Source organism: Orbicella franksi, chromosome 9 (genome assembly GCF_964199315.1).
Source record: "Orbicella franksi chromosome 9, jaOrbFran1.1, whole genome shotgun sequence".
NCBI classification, from domain to species: Eukaryota; Metazoa; Cnidaria; class Anthozoa; order Scleractinia; family Merulinidae; genus Orbicella; species Orbicella franksi.
The window spans coordinates 7516030-7535611 of NC_138153.1; the positions used below are offsets into that span (position 1 = coordinate 7516030).

A 19582-nucleotide genomic window follows, 5' to 3' on the forward strand; every position below is an offset into this window, starting at 1 on the left:
CTCTAGACTCTCCTGGGATTCTGAAGCCAGGAGTTTTCTAAAGTTCACCTCACAGGGATTACCTTAAGAAATAAGGCCTATATGGGGCATCCAAGACAGGGACACACTTAACCTTATCTTATTACGGGGCCACGCTCGTTTGAGAGCCCCGAGTCCTCTTCCGGATAACCTGGCGTCTATGAAACCACTGACGACAAATCCACACAAGAACACTTCATAAGCTACCAATTTATTTCAATTTCTTTTTTTTTTTAACCATGACAAACCAAATAGGAAACTGACACATACTTTGTACCATAACTCGTCATGACTCCGTGACAAGGAAAAAAAATGCTAACGAAATATGACTACAAAATTACACATTTCCAACAATATGTTAGCTCTATTAGAAATCTGTATAAAATTATCCCATTTAAGGACACCCTTCTCCACGCACATTCGTGGAAAGTTACTCACTATTACTACAACCAAGGCTGAAAGATAAAGATTTTCTCAGGAACCCTTCATGCCACAACGTCAACCTATAAATTCTCCTCAGTGAACCTCTTGAAGGTGGTACTGTTCCATTTGGGAGAATTTGAATATAAATTAAGGAGTCCTGAAGATCGGTCTAATGTATTCTCTGTATTGTCATTACACGCAGGACTTCGAACACATCGTTTATGGAGAATTCAGGTGTTGATAATTGATGGGCTAAGGGGATACTATGGCAAACAAAACGTACAATTTAGGATTTGAAAATCATCCCATTTTTAGATTAACCGAGGACGAAACCACACATATAAAATTAACCTGCCGAGTGCGAGCAGAATTTCACAACCTTAACAAACTATTCTAGCTTTATAGTTCTAGATTTTCAGGTGACCATTATAAACGTAATAACAGCTTAAATTAAAAAAAAGCTTTTAATTTAGTTACTACGACTTCTATATACGACCGCTATATCACCAAGATTTTAACAGAAACAAGGTTTAGAGCGGAAAAAATGGAAAAGACCACATCAAGGCTTCATAGTAACTTAGTGAATATCTTTCAAATCAGAAACCTCGTGTTAATAAATATTAAAAATTGACTAATTAATTTTTTTCTAAGCCTCAATCCGAATGAAACCGTCCGTGGAAATTTCCCTTTTCAACCTATCCTAGTAATCTGTGTTTCTTCTTTACTTGGGTCTTCTGTTATCTCGCGGACAAGACCTAGTCTAGGCAAAAAAAACTAAGTACAGATTGTAGTTGTCTTTTCAGAATTATATTGATACATCAATAAAACTATTTATCCTTGTAAACAGAGCTCGCTCAAAGCGGACCAAGAAAAACGTTGTGGCGGAGCTCGGCTTCAAAATAAAACTTAATATTGTTATCCAACTTTCCGCGTTATAAAGAAACGTTCTGTCCCATAATTTCAAATGGAAGCTGTGAATCTCTCTCTGAAAAAATTCAGCAATTCATAAGCAGACCTTGCACGAGTGTAACCTTGATATTTCCATACAATTTTTCTGTACACGATTTGTTAGTCTTCGTAGAGGTAAAAACAATTTTGATCGCGTTCACAAATATTACTTTACAAGGTTGTAAGATTTCATCAGCCACCGTCAATAGCTCAATCGAAATTACTGTGAATGGCCGAATCTTAGCCAATCAAGAAACGTGGTATCCCTGTTCAAATCTTAAGAGCATTTTGTTCTCGTACTTCAAAAATAGTTAGTCTTTCCAGAGATTGACACAATTCAATTCGTAAGTCTTTGAACACGCTACAAAACCTACACTATATCAAAAAACTTCAGGTGCCCGCAACTCAAATTTATAAAAACAAACGCAACAAAAATTGTCTTTTTTCTACCTAATCTAGTTTCTCCGCTGCTGTTGTTTGCATCCTAACATAACGCTTCTCAACCGCTGCTTAAACCTGAACTGCATTCCATACCGGTTAGCCAATCACAGTAATTGTTGGATTTTAGAAGTACCCAAGAGGACGGGGGGGAGGGGGGTAACGATGGGCCTCCTCTTGCACACCCCCACCCTTCTCCCCCAAAACACCAAGGGTGAGGACTGGTAAGAGTAGATCATTTCTTGCTCTAGTAGGGGAGCGGGGTAGCCCTGTTTTTGCAGTGTGCCGGCGTTAACAACCCACAGTACAACGTCAACACAGAACAGGGTTTTCTTAAAGAGTCCACCAAACTTTCCTGGTAAATCAGGCATTCTAATTCAACGACTGAAGCGTTCTGGAAGCTTTTCTACAGATCACCACTTTCTGTAAATCAAGACCTTTTTGGCTGACCGGTGTCAAAGTTATCAAAAACAGGCAAGGAATACAGTTCAAGGCCAGGCAAACCGACACTGTCAAGAAAGAGAGAAGCGTTATATCAACTGCAAAGAAGACTATACCGTAACTGGATTCTATACGAACTACCCTAATAAAGCGTCGTAAATAAAGCATCGTTGCCTCATCGTCGGCTTTTTCCGATCATCTTCCGTAATGCTTAGCTTAGGCTTAAAATGCTCCAGTCAATCTTCGTGGAATGTAAAGTGTTCAACCTTTCCTCTCCCATCTTTACCTTGTCCCGAATCTCAGCATGCATCAAGGCGAGTTGGGTTTTCATGTCTATGTAGTACTGAAAGTCCGCAAATTCTTCTTCTTCAAGACAATTTTCCAAAATCTTGGACACCACCTCTCCCCGCTTATCGTTCACTTCCTTGATTTTACACGCTTCTTCGTGTTGCATGGCGACCTTCTCGATTTTCTCTTGTAAAATATCCTGCGATAGAAATTACCCAACAATTGTGATATTCGCTAGACAGGCTGACAGACAGACAGACAGACAGACAGGCACGCAGACAGGCAAGCTAGCAAGCAGACAGGCAGGCACGCAGACAGGCCGACAGACAAACTGACAGACAGACAGACAGACAGACAGACAGACAGGAAAAAGAAGATCCCTCGACTTCGAAAAGAACAGCTTTTTGAAAATACAATGGAATCCCGATTCTCGACCCCCTGGTTTTTTGAACCTCCCGATAACTCGAACCAAGAGTTGTTTCCCTTACTTCAGTTGAACACACTAACTTTACTCCCGATTTCTCAAACTAGCCGATTTTTCAAACCAATTTTCGTTTCCCCAGGAGGTTAGAAAAATTGGGATTCCACTGTTCAAAGGAGCTATGTCACGTTTTGCGCATCTTGTGAAGTTTAGCCTAAATTTTTCAAGTTCGTCGTTTGTAAACCGTGTCAATGTACTCATCCTCAACCAACCTTGCTCCTTTATGGTTTAATATTATCTCTTTGGTGTTTTTCTGTCTTGGTAAACTACTTTTGTGAGGTTTCCTAATTTCCTAATTTAAAGGTAATTTTGTAAATGCCCAAAAGAACTTAAAAGGCCGTCGCTGAGCTCCTTTAAGAATAATACGAGGAAACTTTCAACTGATATGCTCACGCACCCTTTGTTGCCGGTCAGCTTCTTCAGACATGTCTAAATCATTTAGCATCATCTCGTATCTATGCATTCTCTGTGTAAGTATCAATAACAGTCCAATAATCTTGTTCAATTCGCCCGTGAAACGCTGATATTTAGAAAACTCCGTCTCGCTTGCCTTCTGTTCCACTACCCTCGTGACTTTCCGACCAAGTTCCTCGTTTCCATCAATTTCCTCTTTTATTTCATCCATCTGGGATCTTAGATCGATTATCTTTTGCTTCATGCTTTCCACGAGATCAGCCTAAACAAGAAAAATAAACCAAAAATAATAATAATAATAATAATGAATAACAAACATTACACGATAAAGTGAGAGATCAACTTTCCGAAAACCTTCTTTTGCGAGTCACAGAAGCAAAAAATTCAGTGCAACTTCTATGAAGCGGACACCCTTGGGACCTTCCCAAGTGTCCGCTTAATAAAGGTACGTGACAAACGGAGGCTATTGTTCATCTACTATTCAAACAAGCCAATGATAGTAACAGTTGCTCAAAATACACCCCCAAGCCTCGCTCACGCGAAATTCTTCTCAAACCTCTAGCTCACCTTTGGGTATTATTTTCATGACAAAATTTACAAATTTGCAATTGTAAATCTAGTCCTGATGGTGTGGGGCAATAATATAAGCTAGTGTGACAAAAACAAACATATAGGCTATTAACGGTTTTTGAAATTCCTCGTGGGCCAATCAAACATTCAAGACGGCGGAAAAGACCTTAATTCAACCCTTAATTCAACCCTTCACCGCCTTTTTCTACGTGAAGTACAACATTTCACCTTTTCTTTATCCAATGCTTCCAGTTTTGGACTGAACATGCTATTCGGGCGACTGTTTGAAGGGGTGGATGTGTTGGAACCACCGCTGTACGGACTGTTGGAGACATCCAAATAAGAGCCCTTCTGATCGGGTTCATCTTTGGTAGGGGTTGACGTCAGCACGAGCGGGGGAGGTGGCGGGGCCCTCTGGGAACTCATTTTCTTGCTCTCTGCAGGGGAGGTATCTTTTGACGACAGATCCGTACTCGACGATGTTTCAAACGGTTGGTCTGACACGCCACTCGTGTCGATCTTCCCGGGTCCATTTAACTCAATTTTGGGTTCTTCGCCAATTACCACGCTGGATTCAACCAAGGCGTTTTCCTCAGGCTTTATAATATCGTTACAGTCCTTGCCGTTTTGCAGATAGGTCTCCTTTTCGACAGGGTCATTCCGCCTCGAGTCGTAGTCATTATAGGGAGGAGGAAATTCAACAAGGACTTCCCGAGGAGGAGAGGGTAAAGGCAAGCTGTCTTGTGACGTTTCTAGGGGGTCGAGAAGATGCAACGGGGGTGGGGGCGGGAAGGAATCGTCTGCATCCCAAAACACTTCATTTTCGTCGTTATTCAGAGGAGGTCCAGGCTCTTCTTCAGCCGGTTTTCTACTCAAGTCAGATTCCAGAGTACCTGAGATTAATAAATGTTTATCACTCACCGGGGCAGTTCTTTCCATTGCCGCATTGACCTTGTTTTCCTCACGAGCGGACGACGCAAATTCCATGAAAGGCTGCTCCTCTAAAGACTGTTGTCTTTCTAGCCGCACTGGAGAGGAAGGTTCAAAATCAGACCTAGGCTCTCCCGTCCCGGGGTTGCTTTTAACGTCAAAAGTACGTGACGGTCTCTTGTAGTTTTCCTCGGATCGGCCACGGTCCGAATTGTCGTTTGTTTCCCAGTGTTTCGTCGTTGGTCTTGTATCGTTTCTGATCGGCGGTGATATTGGCTGCTCTGTTGATGAAGAAGTCGCGCTAAATCTCGTGGGTGGACGTGTTTCTAGAAGCGAATCCATGGACGACGACCTGTACAGAGGAGAACAAAATCCTGCATTTAGTTCAGGTTTTCATAAAAATTTAGGAACTAGCGTCTGGGAACTAAGCAGCTCTGTAATAAGCAGAAAGTACATGCCACTAAACAGGCAAAACACACCGCAAAAATACCTTTCATATTTACACCAAATTAGGCACACATGATCTGGTAAACAAAAACAAACGCGTTTCCGTGGAGTTTAGGAGTAAAGAAAGACCGAAGAACGGGATTTTCGGTGTTTTTTTTTCTTTTCATTTTTCGCGCCGTAATTCTTTGCTCCCGAACCCGACAGAAACGCTTGCTACGCAGGCTGGTAAACAAATATCGAAGCAGTGTGCCGAATGCTACAAATCAGCGAAAAAGACAGCTCAGGCCATGTTACACGAGTCTGCTAGGCTCAGCAAATGTTCTTAAAATCAATTTAAATCCTTCAATAATGCTGTCAATTGCTCGGAAAACAAACGAAATTTTAGGAACTCGTTCGAGGTGTAGGTTTGCACAAATATCACCTATCACACTAAGATGATATAAGCTTTCACCAAATCAACAATACACAAGTTTGAAAGGCTATGAATGTTTATGTAGGGCGCAGTTAGCCATTACCTCTCGTTATCGTGCTATCAAGGTTTCATGTTAGGGCCGGGATCACTGCCTTCTTTTTGACTCGTTCATTAAGTGATACGAGACGAAAACATGGCCAGTATTGACTTTGCTCGCTGTTTTCAAGCGAAGACAAAACAAACTTGAACACCCCCAATATTAAACAATACTGAATTTGTTTTCCTGGCAACAATGACAGTTTCGAGGAAAAATGAACACTCACAATACTGCGGCTATATTTGGGGCGCTTTACACCACATACGGAAATTAACGGCTTACAGGATCATTAAATAAGTTACTACAAAATCAAAACTGGAAATACCGTTATGTCACTTATCGTCCAAGTAGTAACAACGAATTAACAGTATATCAATTCCAAAGCGTCACCAATTAAGTTTTCTTTCAAGACCGTGCTGACTGTTTTTCAAGGAAAAATTTATTTTTCAGTCAACGCATTTTTTGACTCATTCCCGAGGTGGTTTTTTGTTGTTGTTGTCCCTTTCCCCTACATGAAGTGCATGCAAGGAGAATACATTGCGCATCCAACGAAGAGAACATTTGTGTCCTAACACTGGATCTTCGTGTCAACAACTCTCCGTGAAGGTTACCTGAGATTATTCCCATGGTTGAGAAGTCTGCCACGCGCGGAGGCATTCGCCGCATTGCCAAATATCCGGAATTTGAGATAATTTGATAACCGCAAAAACTTTCATCAATTAACAGGAAACGGGCCGATATTCAATGGTTCCTTGGTATGCTCTCCCTCGGAGTAATTTACTTCAGATATTTAAAAAGAACAAAAAAAAACAAACAATAGAACGCTCTTCCTCTAGTATACAGTCGACAATCACAATCTCAAACTGTTAGAAAGGAAACAAGAAAATGAATAATAGTTCGAGATGTCGGCGATTCGAGATAGCTGATAGTAAGTGGCGGAAAAAGTGTATTGGGGGAAAATTATTTGAGTTCGAGATGGCGGGGAGTTCGAGAAAACGGAATTCTACCGTTAGTATCACTATGATCAATAGTGTAAATAAAAATTTAAACGGAATTCAAGAAAATGCGAACTAACGAAACTTAAATTGATTTGCTGCTAACTGAAAAACAAAAAATCGTTTTGATATTGAGTTGCGATTTTTTAATAGACGCACGATACATGTGTAATTTTAAGGTGTGGAAATCAAATACGAATCTAGATATTTACAATCTAGAGCCCCGGGAAAAACACGAACAATTTAGCCACGTTAAATATAAGTTATGTTAGTTAAAATAGATGGTGTGAGAATAGCCTGCGAACAGGCTCCCGTTGAGGACGGAAAAAAATTTCGGCGATCGCGAAACAGAAGAATTCGGAGAGCAAAGCGATAAGGGCAGCACACCGGGAGCCTGTTCGCAGGCTAGTGTGAGAACGCGTATCAATTTCTCTTCCACTGCTGAGATTAGACAAGGGAAAGGGGTAGGGAGCCCCCTCCTTCTATCCCTGCTCTCACTCTCCCCCACCACTCCCCCGTTATACGCCTGCAACGCAGGCTATGTCTCAAAGCAAAACAAATATGACGGGAGAATTCGTATTTCGTTGTCGGGAACAAGCTACGCACGGTGCAGACGTTCCTATAGCGTGACACGCTAAATCGGAGAAAAGACTGCGTTACGAAAAATTGCGTCACAAGCCCCTAACCACCCTAACAAATCGAAAACCGCCAATGTAGGACGGTGCCATAGCTTTAGACTGATAGTAAGATTAATAAAAGTGAAGGGAAATTGAAAATAACACTTACTGGCTGATGCGCGATTCTTTCAGTGGCCGCTGCGGGATGTCGATTCTTCCTTGACTGAAAGAACGCTGTTGTTGGAAGCGAGGCCTCTCCTGTGAAGGTGTCCCTTCACCTGTTTGCTTCATTCCTCCTTCAAAGTTGGCGATCCTAGCTTTGACGCTGGGCGACGTTTCCACATTGGTGACTTTGTCATTCATGAGTCGTATTAAAATCTGCGTGTCTTCAATCCGGCCCTTTTCCGCTTCGCGTTCGTTCTGCGGCGGCCATCGTCCAACGTCACCAGGCGATTTAATTAGCGCGGTCACGTCGCTGAGCATTTTCCTTGGCGGAAGTGTGCTTGAGCGGTTGTTGGGCCGGACTTGCTCAGCTTCCGCTGCCATCTGTCCCGAACGGTACACCGTCGGAGCGGTGCTCTTCTCTTCAAAAGACGAGGAAGATGAGGAACGCATGTTTCTTATCACGACTGAGGAGCTATACCGCAGGCTGGAGGACTTGGAAAGTTTTCTGTCAGGAGTGACATCACTGGACGTCGAGGAATGCGCCCCTAGTACGCTGTAACCCGCGGGCTCAGCATGCCAAGACTGCCTTGTGACCTCACTTCCGGCTGGCTTGCTCTCCGCTACATGGTCTGTCGGCCACGATCTAGACACGCTATGTTTTGGTTGATCAGGCGCAATTTCAGGTATTCTCGCAACTGCGCCAAATCTTGGTGGAATGTGCACTTCTTCCTGGGGTCGCCGTCGATCGCGAGTCCGAAACGAGCTGAGGAGCTTGGATACGCTCCGCCTGGGCGGGGGAGCAGGACCCTGTCTACGTGCACCACCCACAGAGGAATCCATTGTTCCCACAGAATCAAGGCTAGAAGTGCTCTCACTTGAAGTCATTTTTGGTCCAATGATGTCCCTTGGCAGGCGTACTTCCACTGTATCACCAGGTGTTGCGTACGTGAGTGAGTTCCAAGGCGTTTCTGATTGGCGTGGAGACGTGTCATTGGGTTGTGTGTCACGCAATTGCTTTTCCTGCATCAAATTCGAGGAACTATAGCGTTGGGGTCCTCTTGCGTGATTCACTGTGTTACCAGATTCGTTCCATTTGACCCCCATTGCCGTGACTGTCACGCCGTAAGAGGTGGGACCGCCGAAACTTTTGCTTCGAGGAAGAGATTGACTGAAAGAGAACAAAGTTATACAGATAAGTATAAACAAACACTAATGAAGAAGGCATACATGTATACCTTCGACACACGGTGACAAATTGGGATTGTTACAATTGATCAACACTCAGTTCTGAGGGACACACGACGACTTCGCGCACGTGCAGCATGAGCTCGTCACGCAAAGGGAAAACAGCGTCTGCGTGACAGGCAAATGTAAGCGTCACAATCCAGTTGTAGCGTTTGGAATTTTCTACATATCCCCTGGCCATTTAAATGGAACGCAATTCCTTTTTTCCATGTATGCCATAGCCCTTGGTTGCGTGAAACCCAGAAAAAGAAAATTTGAGCTACTAAGACTAAACTTAAGACTTGAATAACAGCCCCCTTTCCTTACCTCTTGTTGACATCTGATCTCTCCTGCAGGCTTATCTTTCTATCTGACATGTCTCTGTAATCCAGACTCCCAGTCTGAGCCACATGTTGTGGAGCATCCATCAGCCACCGGCCAACCCAGTCATCAGGGTTCTTTGAATTTCTACTGCTTCTTCCTGTCTGTTGACTTGATTTTGCCAAGAGACATAATTAATGAATAAGCCAAACACAATCAGTTCAATCCACACAAATGAAGAGAATGCAGAAAATGATTTATTTCATTTACTGTCAAAAGATTTTGTCTTGATGAACTGCAAAATTCTCAAAACGGATATTCCAACTATTGTATGACACACAGGGAGTATCATCTTTACAGGCTGGGACTAAAAGGCTATAGGAAATGAGTAAGGATGGAACTGTGCTCTCGTATGCTGAAAAGGGTCTACTGTGTGCCTCCCACATAAGCCTCACACAAGGTTTCATGTACATGATGGCCTTGGGAACTTACAAATTCATTACTTCTAACCATGGAAGCATCAGTGACAAAAATGTTACTTACTTGTCAGCCTCTCTGCCTGTAGGAGACACAGCAATGTTGGTGCTCTTCACCATCACCTTCTGTATGCGACCAGGGCTGGTCAGCGTACGTTGATGCATCACTGGCCAGTGACCTTCTGGGAGGCTGACACCACTAACAAGAGAACAAAATGGTAAGTGTCCCATCAGACATGTCCCTTATCAGAGAAAACAAACAAGAATCATATCAGACAACAGACATCAGTTCCTTCTTAGAGAGAAGGCATAAGTCCCTTGTCACAGGACACACACAAGGCCCTTACCACAGGAAAGACAGTCACACAAGCCCCCTTACCATAGAACACATACAATTCCCTTGTCAGAGAACACACAGAAGGCCCTTACCACTGAACACACCCAAATACCTCACTACATAACAGACAAAACTCGGCCCCTTATCACACACAAGCTCCTCATCACAGAACACACACAAACCCCCCACAACAGAACAGAAACAAGTCTTTTATCACAGAACAGATGCAAGCCTTTTCATTACACAGTACACAACACACATACAAGTCTCTTGTCATACACAAGTTCCTTATTGCAGAAGAGACACAAGTCCCCTGTTATAGCAGAACACACACAAGCCCCTTATCACAGAACAGACACAAGTCCCCAGTTATCATAGAACACAGGACTTCACATAAAGTATGACTTCTCTTATCACAAACAAACACAACTAAGTCCATCATCACAAACAAGACTCAAGTGCCTTGGAAGAGAATGAACAAGTGCTAACCCCTTAATAACAGAACAGACACAAGTTTCAAAATTACAGTCATTCCAAAATGGACCTGCTGCTCAGGTGCCGTTGGCACATTAGAAGAAATCTGGTTGCACCCTTGATGACATTCCCAAGTCCTGTTACACTAAAACTACATGATTATTATATATAGTATTAAATCATTTTAATTAACACTCAGCTCACATGATGCTAATTAAAGTTCAAGGCTAAATTCTTTGGAAGGTCAACTTATTTTTAATGAACGTTTACTAGTTTTAAAACATATCATTTTAGTCTTTGATTTAATACTTGTTGAATTACCGCCTTAAACTCCAGGTTCTGCCATAGATTTCTGTTCCTGGTCGGTTGAATTGTGCTGCTCCAAGAAGGCCTGTGCTACTGTGGAATCTTTTAGCAGTTACATTATTCAATGAGTTGATACGTCTGGGAGGAAACGATTTAATTTAATTTAATTTACAGTTTAACAATCAAAGATAGATATTTCTGTCATCATTGTCAAAAATTATAAAAAAACCTTTTTTCACTTTTAACACAAACTTTTTAAACACATGCATGTAATTAAAGGAAATAACTAATTAAGTACCCGTAACTTATATTCTCATGTTTGTTATGTATTTGAATTTAAGTATTGTTATTTAGTATTATTAGTGTTATACAGGTAAGTATTGACAGAATTTATGAATTAATCTTTCTGTGACACAGGTTAAATTAGCTTTGAGTTACTAATTAAAAAGTCAATGTAAATAATCATTTTTAATAGTGAAATAGTTAATAATAAGTAGATACTTTTAATTTTTTTTCTTTCAATTGTCACAAGTTAAATGTTTGTAACAATCCACATTTCTAATTAAAACAGTCTGAAATATTAGGGTTAAGTGCTAACTGTTCTATACTTGTAAGTAAGTCAAGTTTTGACACCCTTCATCCTTTCAGAATCAGTTGTTGATGAATGCAATGTATTCAGGTTAAGCAGTGTCTATTTCACGTGACACTGTCAAGCAAGCAATAAACACAGAGATTTGTTTCTGTTCAGACTCTTGAATAATCACTTTATGTCAAGAATCATAAGGTGTCCTAAGTAAGGTCATCATCACAAACAAACAAATCCTGTATTATTCAATCCTTGCAATTCTTTGACATTATTGACCACATTCTGTTGAGTAAAAACTCAAATGGCTTAATGCAGTGTGTGCAACGGAAGTCCTGACTGATAGCCCAGGGCTGTTGGAATGTGTCTGACACTTGCCTGCGTCTGCTCTTCTTGGGAAAAATCTTTCAGAAAATTCAAATTACAGTTCAGGTACTGTAAGATATGAACTTCTGGGGGGCTAGTGAGAATGATTTTCTGGCTAGTACATCAGAGTTACAGCTTGCCCAAAGGGCAAGCACAAAAATTTGTTTTCTAGGCATGGTTACTATATGTACAACAACCACAGAAAATTGTGTACACTGTAAAGTGACAATGAAAAACAGTGTAGAGATTTTTACAATTGTTTTTTTTTGCTGTTTATACTGTAAACACAGCACTTTGAAAGAGGGGGATCTTTATCCAACTCTAAATTACTGTTCTGTATGTACATGTAAGCACTACAGGGGAACTATCCATTTCTTACATCCCAGATTCTTGTCCCTTCATGTGCCCTTATGCAACATTATTCATTGCATGAACAAAGCCCTCTCCTACCTTAGACCATCTACTTCTGCAGGACTTGTTCTGCCATTTGCTATCTCTGTTGATGACCTTGACAATCTTTCACTGGTTTCCTCCATGATGGATGAATTAGAAATATTTGGTTGCGATTCTGCTTGACGATAGCTCTCTAACAAATTTTCATGCGAAGCGCTAAGGTTGTCAGTGGAATCGGAAATATTAGAAGGCTTCTTGTTTTGAGTTATCTCAGCAAATTTCTGTTTATCTACGTTGAACGTGGAATAGAAATCTGATGAAGAGAAAAGTTCAGAAGCTGTCTCGTAGAGATTTGGCACTTTGCTCTTTTTCTTGACCACAGAACCATTGGAATGATTCGTAGGTCCAGGTATAACTCCACCTTCTCTGTAATTAATAAGAGAATGACAGCAAAGAAATGTTAATTATCATTTGAAGAAATTGACAGAGCATGTACAAAAAGCCTTACACAAACATGAAATGGGTTTCAGAGAGCTCAGTAGAGTTTGCATGAGTATAAACCGTATGCAATCACCAACCATACTGTTTTCATTTCCCACCTCTCGAATAAGTCAGATGTACTGCAGTGATTAAAAAAATGGAATAAATTTTAAGTCTGAAGGGAAGTATGCTTTGCTAGAAGTAATTAAATGCACAGGAGTATCTTATTGGCTTAGTTCTATTCATATCAGTCTCCATAATTTGCAATTACACCCAACTTGCTAATCATAAGTTAAAATTATCCCTGCAAAGTATACAGCTCACCTTTTCAAAGCAATTTTAAGCTTTTGTCTTGAACACCTCACTAATTCAATTGCCTCTGCTCGAGACTGGCATTCAATACCATTTATAGCCACAATTTCATCTCCCACTGCAATGGCTTGAGAGAGATCAGCCTTACCACCAGGAGTAACCTGAAATAAAAAAAATAGCTTCATGAATGTGAATATCTTACCACATATTATGGCCTAATGAACAGGAATTCTCCATTTGCCAAGGATAAGAAGATTAATATTAATTTAATATCATCAAAATCTCATCTGTTTCCAGGAGAATTTTGCATCAGCCAGAACTGTAACTTCTCCATCAAAAGTTTTTTTTTAGTATTTTGTAATCAGTCTCTACATGTACACGTTAGTGTGTACTTTTCCACAACAGAGTTGTATCCCTGTCTTTCAGTGTTGATGTTTGGAGTCAAACACACAGCGTGAAGCAAAAATATTTTTTTCTAGATGAGCTATGTTGTAAGTTGGGGTAGTGCTACAATGTAACTTGATTTCCATTCTCAATGACGTTACATGCGCTTTAAGTCCTGAGAGAACACAATTTTTTTGCCTGTTAGTGTACATATAACCATCATTCCTCAGGGACTGGACAGTATGGAATCCATCAATTCCCCTGGTTGAGATGGATATTGACAGAAATCAACAGCCTCTCATCTAGAATTACAGCATTTGTCTATCTAAAGAAAGTTCCAACATCGGCAGTGTAAGCAAAGAAAAGCACCATGCAGCCTTTTATTTTGCTTTTATTTAAGTCATATAATTTTGTTGTTAGCTCTTCAGGCAAAAAATAAACAAATCAAGTATTTATATATTATTTTTAAATATTGTTTTTTAAATAAACAAATGAATAAATGCATAGATCTATGTAACTTCACAAGAGCACATACATGTTGTATCATACACAATTTACAGCACAAAGGAAAAGAATAGAGAACAAAACCTCAAGTTTTGCATTTTATTCTGTATATACAGGAGACATTGTCTTCAATTACCTCAATTTCCAAGTAGGAATATAAATAATACAACCAAACTGTCATTAGCTAACCGATAAAAATGTTGGGGATTATTGAATGAGGGAAGCTTGTTTGTGGCTGCTTCACTTTACAAAACTGCAATAAAGTTCTGGCCAGATCTACCACCCAGTCTCAGGGTGTACAGAAAAAAAAATTCAACTTTGTCTTCATGCAAGCTATGATGTACAAGTCATACCATCATTTTCAAAAGGCCAAAAAATATTTTCCCATTACCAGAATACATATCAATCAGCAAAAGCTAAATTTAAAACAATAATTTGATCTCTTAAGTACACCTGCAATGCCAATTGTCTCAAATTTAACACCAAAAATCTTCCCTGCCTGTCAGAATAGAAACCATGTACCCAACCACAAAATCTCCTAGCCCAGAGCTATCAAAAACAACCTTTTTACCATGCTGACTGGATCTTATCTACAAGTGGGTATAACAAAATGTTTTTCATATTCAGGGTTTGAAAGATGTTCCACATTTTTTCTGCTATTTTATAAGTGAGTTGAAACCTGAAAATAAATGCTTAGAGAAACCCCTGCTATGACCTAAAGAGCCTGATGAAAAAATTTGGATACCATGTTGTCATCAGATACATTGAACAGACAATTAGATAATACTGCTACAGAAACAGAAGTGAAAAATAAACATGGGATTGTACAATTAGAGGCAATGTCAACAACTTTGTCACAAAATCTGCATATTTTATTATTAATCCTCCCTACATCCTAGACCTCTTTTGGGCCAGGGAAAAATAACAGAAGAGTTACAAATTATCCTTAAATTATCATACATTTTAAATTAGATTAAAGGTTTATCAGACAGAAGCTTGACTCTAATTACCAACTTCTCTAAAATTATTTAAAAAGCAAGGCAAACTTGGATAGAGGGAATGCAAAATTATCTTTTAAGTATAAAAGCTCCATATAGCTATTTGTTGCAAATAATATCTTACAACATGCCATCTGGCATAGTAACAAAATTATACAATAATTATCATTATTAATTTTTTTTTTGCCAAACAAATTGTTTCTAGGGAGTTCAAAAGCAGCACATATCAAGGAAATTATTTTATGCATCGAGAATTCTAGACCTAATATTATTCAAAATTTATACACATTCCAAGCAAGGATAAATGAACTTCAAACAACGCCTCGAATCTGCTTACAGGAACATATTACACTAAGTAACGAAAAAATCCCAGGGGAAAAACGTCTTGATCAGATAAATCGAGATCCATTTAGCAAGAAAAGAGTGGAAGTGAATTTTTAAGAGTTCCTCAGACTCATAAACAAATAGGCTAGACAAAATTATATAAACTACGCTGAGGGAAAAGGGAGATTACCAACAATAACAAGAAGGATTCCGGACATTCTTACTACCTCCGTGTAACACGACCACGCAGAAAGGAAATGATTTTTCCTGTTGGTTTTTCTAGACGTGAAACGTCTTGCTGTTCTCAGAATTACTCGACCATGTCCTATATTTCGTACGTATTTGCAACTTGCCAAGCTTAAGGCGGCGTTGCAACGTTTTCGAAGTTAATACTTAACATTGAACGAGGAAAATTGTGACCTGTTTTTCTGTTTTAACTTTACAAACATTCCCTGGCCGTCGAAACCACTTCGTAAATTAGGAAAGAAAGATAACCTTGTCAAATTTGAGAAGACATAGAATTCCACATAGCATAAAATTTCACGAACCTCGTTTGTCGAAGGTGATCCCCAAAACAGACGTGTGCTAGATTTCAAACCTGAGTAGTCGTTCCACAACGTTACCGTGGAATGCGAGAGATTTTAGCGCAACTTCGACGTAACACAATATTTAAACTCTGCACTCTGTCATGAACGCAACATCCTGCGAATTTCCAATCGCTAGAGGGCTTGTGATAAGAAAGTGAGCTTCGAACGTCAATCATTGCTGCTGGTGGTGGGCACCCAGTCAGCAATTCATACATTTCGTGCGTACATTTGTAGCGAATCCTGTTGCTCGATTCTCGAAAATTCTTTTGGAGTGCTTTATATTCAAACTTTGAGCGTTTATAGAAGAGGTGATTTCAATACAGACTACTCATTTGAGGACGTAATTAGGTGTGAAGCATCTTAAAAACGCAGCCATCGCGTCAAACCTACGGAAGCTGTAACGACCGCTATATCAGCGTTGTGGAAAACAACTTGGGTAGGATTTCATCGTCAACCAGGAAGGTAATATTATACCGAAAAACAAAACTGATTATCTTTCAATCAGAGCTTGTGGTAAAGGTATAACATTTGTGATTTGTCTGTCGCTGAACTTATACCTACGATCAGTTATGGAAATATAGCTAATCAATCTACCCACAATTCTGACTACAAAACACACAGTAAACAAAGAAAGGGCTCGAGGCCACATCTACCGAAGGATATTACAGTTAATATCATTTCCTAGTGTACTTCGTCGCTTCATAAACCACGCACACGTAGGAAGGACGTGTTAGTTGGATTACTGACCTTTAATACGGAAAGTTTCGTCCTGTTCCTGAATTCGCTGCCCCCTTGTAGTGTAAAACCCCAAGGTGAACCTCCGGAGAGAACGACATCAAAGGTCTGCCCTGAACCCTTCGTCTGTGGATTGAATTTATACATGGTCCCTTATCGAATCGACGTACATCTCCTGGCGTGTAATTCTATGGCATTTCAACGGAAACGTGGTAAAGGAAGATACTTGTTTTCCTCCGCCGAATAAAGCTCCCGAACCGGGAAAAATATGTGTATGCAAATATCCCTGCATACAAATAATGGACCAGCAGCCTTTCCACACACCCTGCGTCAAAGCGAGGCCTGGACACCGCTGTCCTGGGCCTTCCATGCTGCGTTCGAAAATCTCATATAACGCAAAATTTGATTGGTCTATATGAGAAAAGAAGCTAATAGGGACCAATCAAAGCATTTCTTATATTTGATGAAGTCGCGCGAATTCGCGGGAAATCTTGATTGTTTTGATGTCTGAAGGGAATCCTGCTCCGGGTTTTTATGCAGAATTTCTAATATTCCCTCCCTTCCAAGACTCTCCTTACTTCATACGAGCACGGAAATTTGTCGTCGAAGTAAGTCGTGGATTCGCTTGGCAGTGTGGTTACAAAATTTTCAAGAAATTTAACGGAGAAGTGCTACCCTCTCTCAGTGATCCTCATATTGCAATGTCAAAGCGAGTGCCAACTTCAGCCCAAGATGTTACAGGGACCGAAAAAGCGGCTAAATTGACAGAAGTAAACTGCAACAGAGATGCATCGTTTAGTAACGGCACAAAGCAAGAAGGCTTCGCTCCACAAACTCCAGCGAAGACTGCAAAGCGAACAGACTATCTTAGCTGGGACGAGTATTTCATGGCGGTCGCATTTCTCTCTGCACAGAGAAGCAAAGACCCGAGTTCGCAAGTCGGAGCCTGTGTCGTGAATCAAGAGAAGAAGATTGTGGGAATTGGATATAATGGAATGCCAAATGGATGCAGTGATGATGAATTACCCTGGGCAAGACATGCTTCAAATGAGCTGGAAACAAAATACCCCTACGGTAAAATGGATTATCTGGTTTATAAGCTTACGGTATTGCGAAAGTTTTAATCCACTGGTTAAGTATATTTTTCTCTTTGTATATTGAAGAGTCATTTATAGCCTTGTTTAATTCTTATTTGAAATCATTATTTTAAGGTAGGTTCACATCAGTATAATCCGATAAGCTTAAATTATTGATTTAGCTTCTAACGGTTCAAAAATATCCTGGGGTTTTGTTCCAATCTCATACATGTTGTCATGGCAACCCTAACTGTAACCAAGGATTGTGTTCCCCCCACCTCCCCAACCCCTGGGATGGAGCATTCATCTGCTAGCCTTTAGTCTAGAATAGGGTTTAAAACAGCATTTCAATGTCTGGTATAAAGGGAAAATGAGGGATATCCCCTCCAAGTGAAAACAAAGGGTAGCAGCATGCAAGTATAACAGGAAGAACAACCAAGAGACAACTTGTTCTCATGTCTCACAATATTGGACACTTTACTTCTTCTAGTTTGTCATGCAGAATTGAATGCCATTCTGAACAAGAACTCTGCAGACATCAGAGGTTGTACTATTTACGTAGCCCTGTTTCCCTGCAACGAGTGCTCTAAGCTGATCATCCAAGCAGGTATCAAGGAAGTAATATTCTATTCAGACAAGTACCATGACCTGCCCAACTGCCAAGCCTCTAGGAAGCTTCTTGATATGGCCAGGGTAAAATACAGGTAACTGAGACTATGATTATCAAGTTCAAATGAAATGAAAACTGTTGTGTGATTATACTTCAACTTTAGGGGAGGTGCAGTGCCTATGGTTTGTGCACTGAACTCTCTGTTCAGCAGTTTGGGCACTCACCCTATTGGGTAACCCTGCAATGGACTAGTATCCCATTCTAGGAAAAGTTTTATAGTTCCTTCATGTGTAGAAACCACAGATAAGCACAGGAAGACAAATTCTCTGAATTGCTTATGGAAACTGCTGCTTGAAATCCTCAATACTACTGTTAGTAACAAATATTTTGTTTTTTATCCATCCACAGACAGTTCAAGCCAAAGGCAAGGGAAATAGTGATAAATTTTGCAAGTATTGACAGCCCTCCATCAAAACCCATCTGCTCTGTTTCTTCACCTTAGTTTTTTTTCCATTTAGTGATACCTTTTTATTAAGAATTAAATTGTAGACTTCTATTTTTATATGGTATGTTGCTATGTGTATTCATCATTCAAACAAATTGAGGATGGTGTCAGATTGATGAAAATGAGTTAAGCCAATCATTCTTTTTATTATCATCATCATTACATGGGTACGATAGGAATCAAAGAAGTGTTGGATGTTTATTAACAGGTTAATTAAGAAACAAATGATGTTCACAGAGCAATCGTTCTAAAAGTAGTTTGATTTCCAAAAGTAAAGCAATCACCATTACCATTCTCTATTTTCCAATTGCTCATAATTCACTCTTATTCCCATCAAATTTTGCATAAACTGTTGTGATATGCTCTTGGGAATATGCAGATCTCCCAAGAGCATTAATTTTTACAATAGCTTATGCAAAATTTAGGGGCAAACAGAGTGAATTATGGAAAATAGAGATAATTTGGATGTCAGCTATTGTACCTCTAAGTTCTTAAAATTTATTTTTCTTGGAAATATGTGCTTTCAATAAGTTATAAATCAAACAATAACAGATGGAGTTCAGTCACCATCAGGAACAGAACTTGATAGCAACACAGATTTCTCTTAGCAAACACTGCATGAAAAAGAAAGTCACCCATGTATTTTGATAACCTTTATAATTGTGATTCTCTTCGCTTGCACCACCATTATGTCAACAGCTTGACTGTGCTACTTCTGTGTTTCTATCGGGATTTAGTTTAAATCTACTAGCATTCTATCACAGATGCCATTGTCTAATAATAATAATAATAATAATAATAATAATAATGGAGGAGTGTTTATTGTGACAAAAACTAGAGCTAAGCTTTACAAAATGCTATGATATTTACGTAATTTGATGTCTGTTAAACCTGTAAAACATG

At 39.9% G+C, this 19582-nt stretch overlaps 2 protein-coding genes across 4 annotated transcripts; one reads left to right on the plus strand and one right to left on the minus strand.

The window, feature by feature from the left end:
* Positions 1-886: 886 nt before the first annotated feature.
* Positions 887-16809, minus strand: LOC145498120 (uncharacterized). 3 transcript variants are annotated; one of them, XM_081477997.1, is made up of 10 exons: positions 16501-16809; positions 12969-13117; positions 12222-12590; positions 10838-10960; positions 9773-9904; positions 9236-9400; positions 7689-8852; positions 4250-5303; positions 3435-3713; positions 887-2755 (listed from the first exon to the last, which is right to left on the minus strand). In XM_081477997.1, the coding sequence occupies exons 1-10, from the start codon at positions 16633-16635 to the stop codon at positions 2480-2482; spliced, it is 3846 nt and encodes a 1281-aa protein (XP_081334123.1). In that variant the 5' UTR covers positions 16636-16809; the 3' UTR covers positions 887-2479. The 3 variants fall into 3 exon arrangements, with proteins under 3 accessions (XP_081334123.1, XP_081334125.1, XP_081334124.1); XM_081477999.1 differs by lacking the exon at positions 16501-16809 and adding an exon at positions 15715-15805; XM_081477998.1 differs by lacking the exon at positions 10838-10960 and having other exon boundaries at positions 16501-16806.
* A 90-nt stretch (positions 16810-16899) lies between these two features.
* LOC145498123 (deoxycytidylate deaminase-like) lies at positions 16900-18736 on the plus strand. Its single transcript, XM_081478002.1, has 3 exons — positions 16900-17562; positions 18055-18268; positions 18583-18736. Exons 1-3 carry the CDS (start codon positions 16992-16994, stop codon positions 18674-18676), a joined length of 879 nt encoding a protein of 292 aa, XP_081334128.1. The 5' UTR covers positions 16900-16991; the 3' UTR covers positions 18677-18736.
* Positions 18737-19582: the final 846 nt, after the last annotated feature.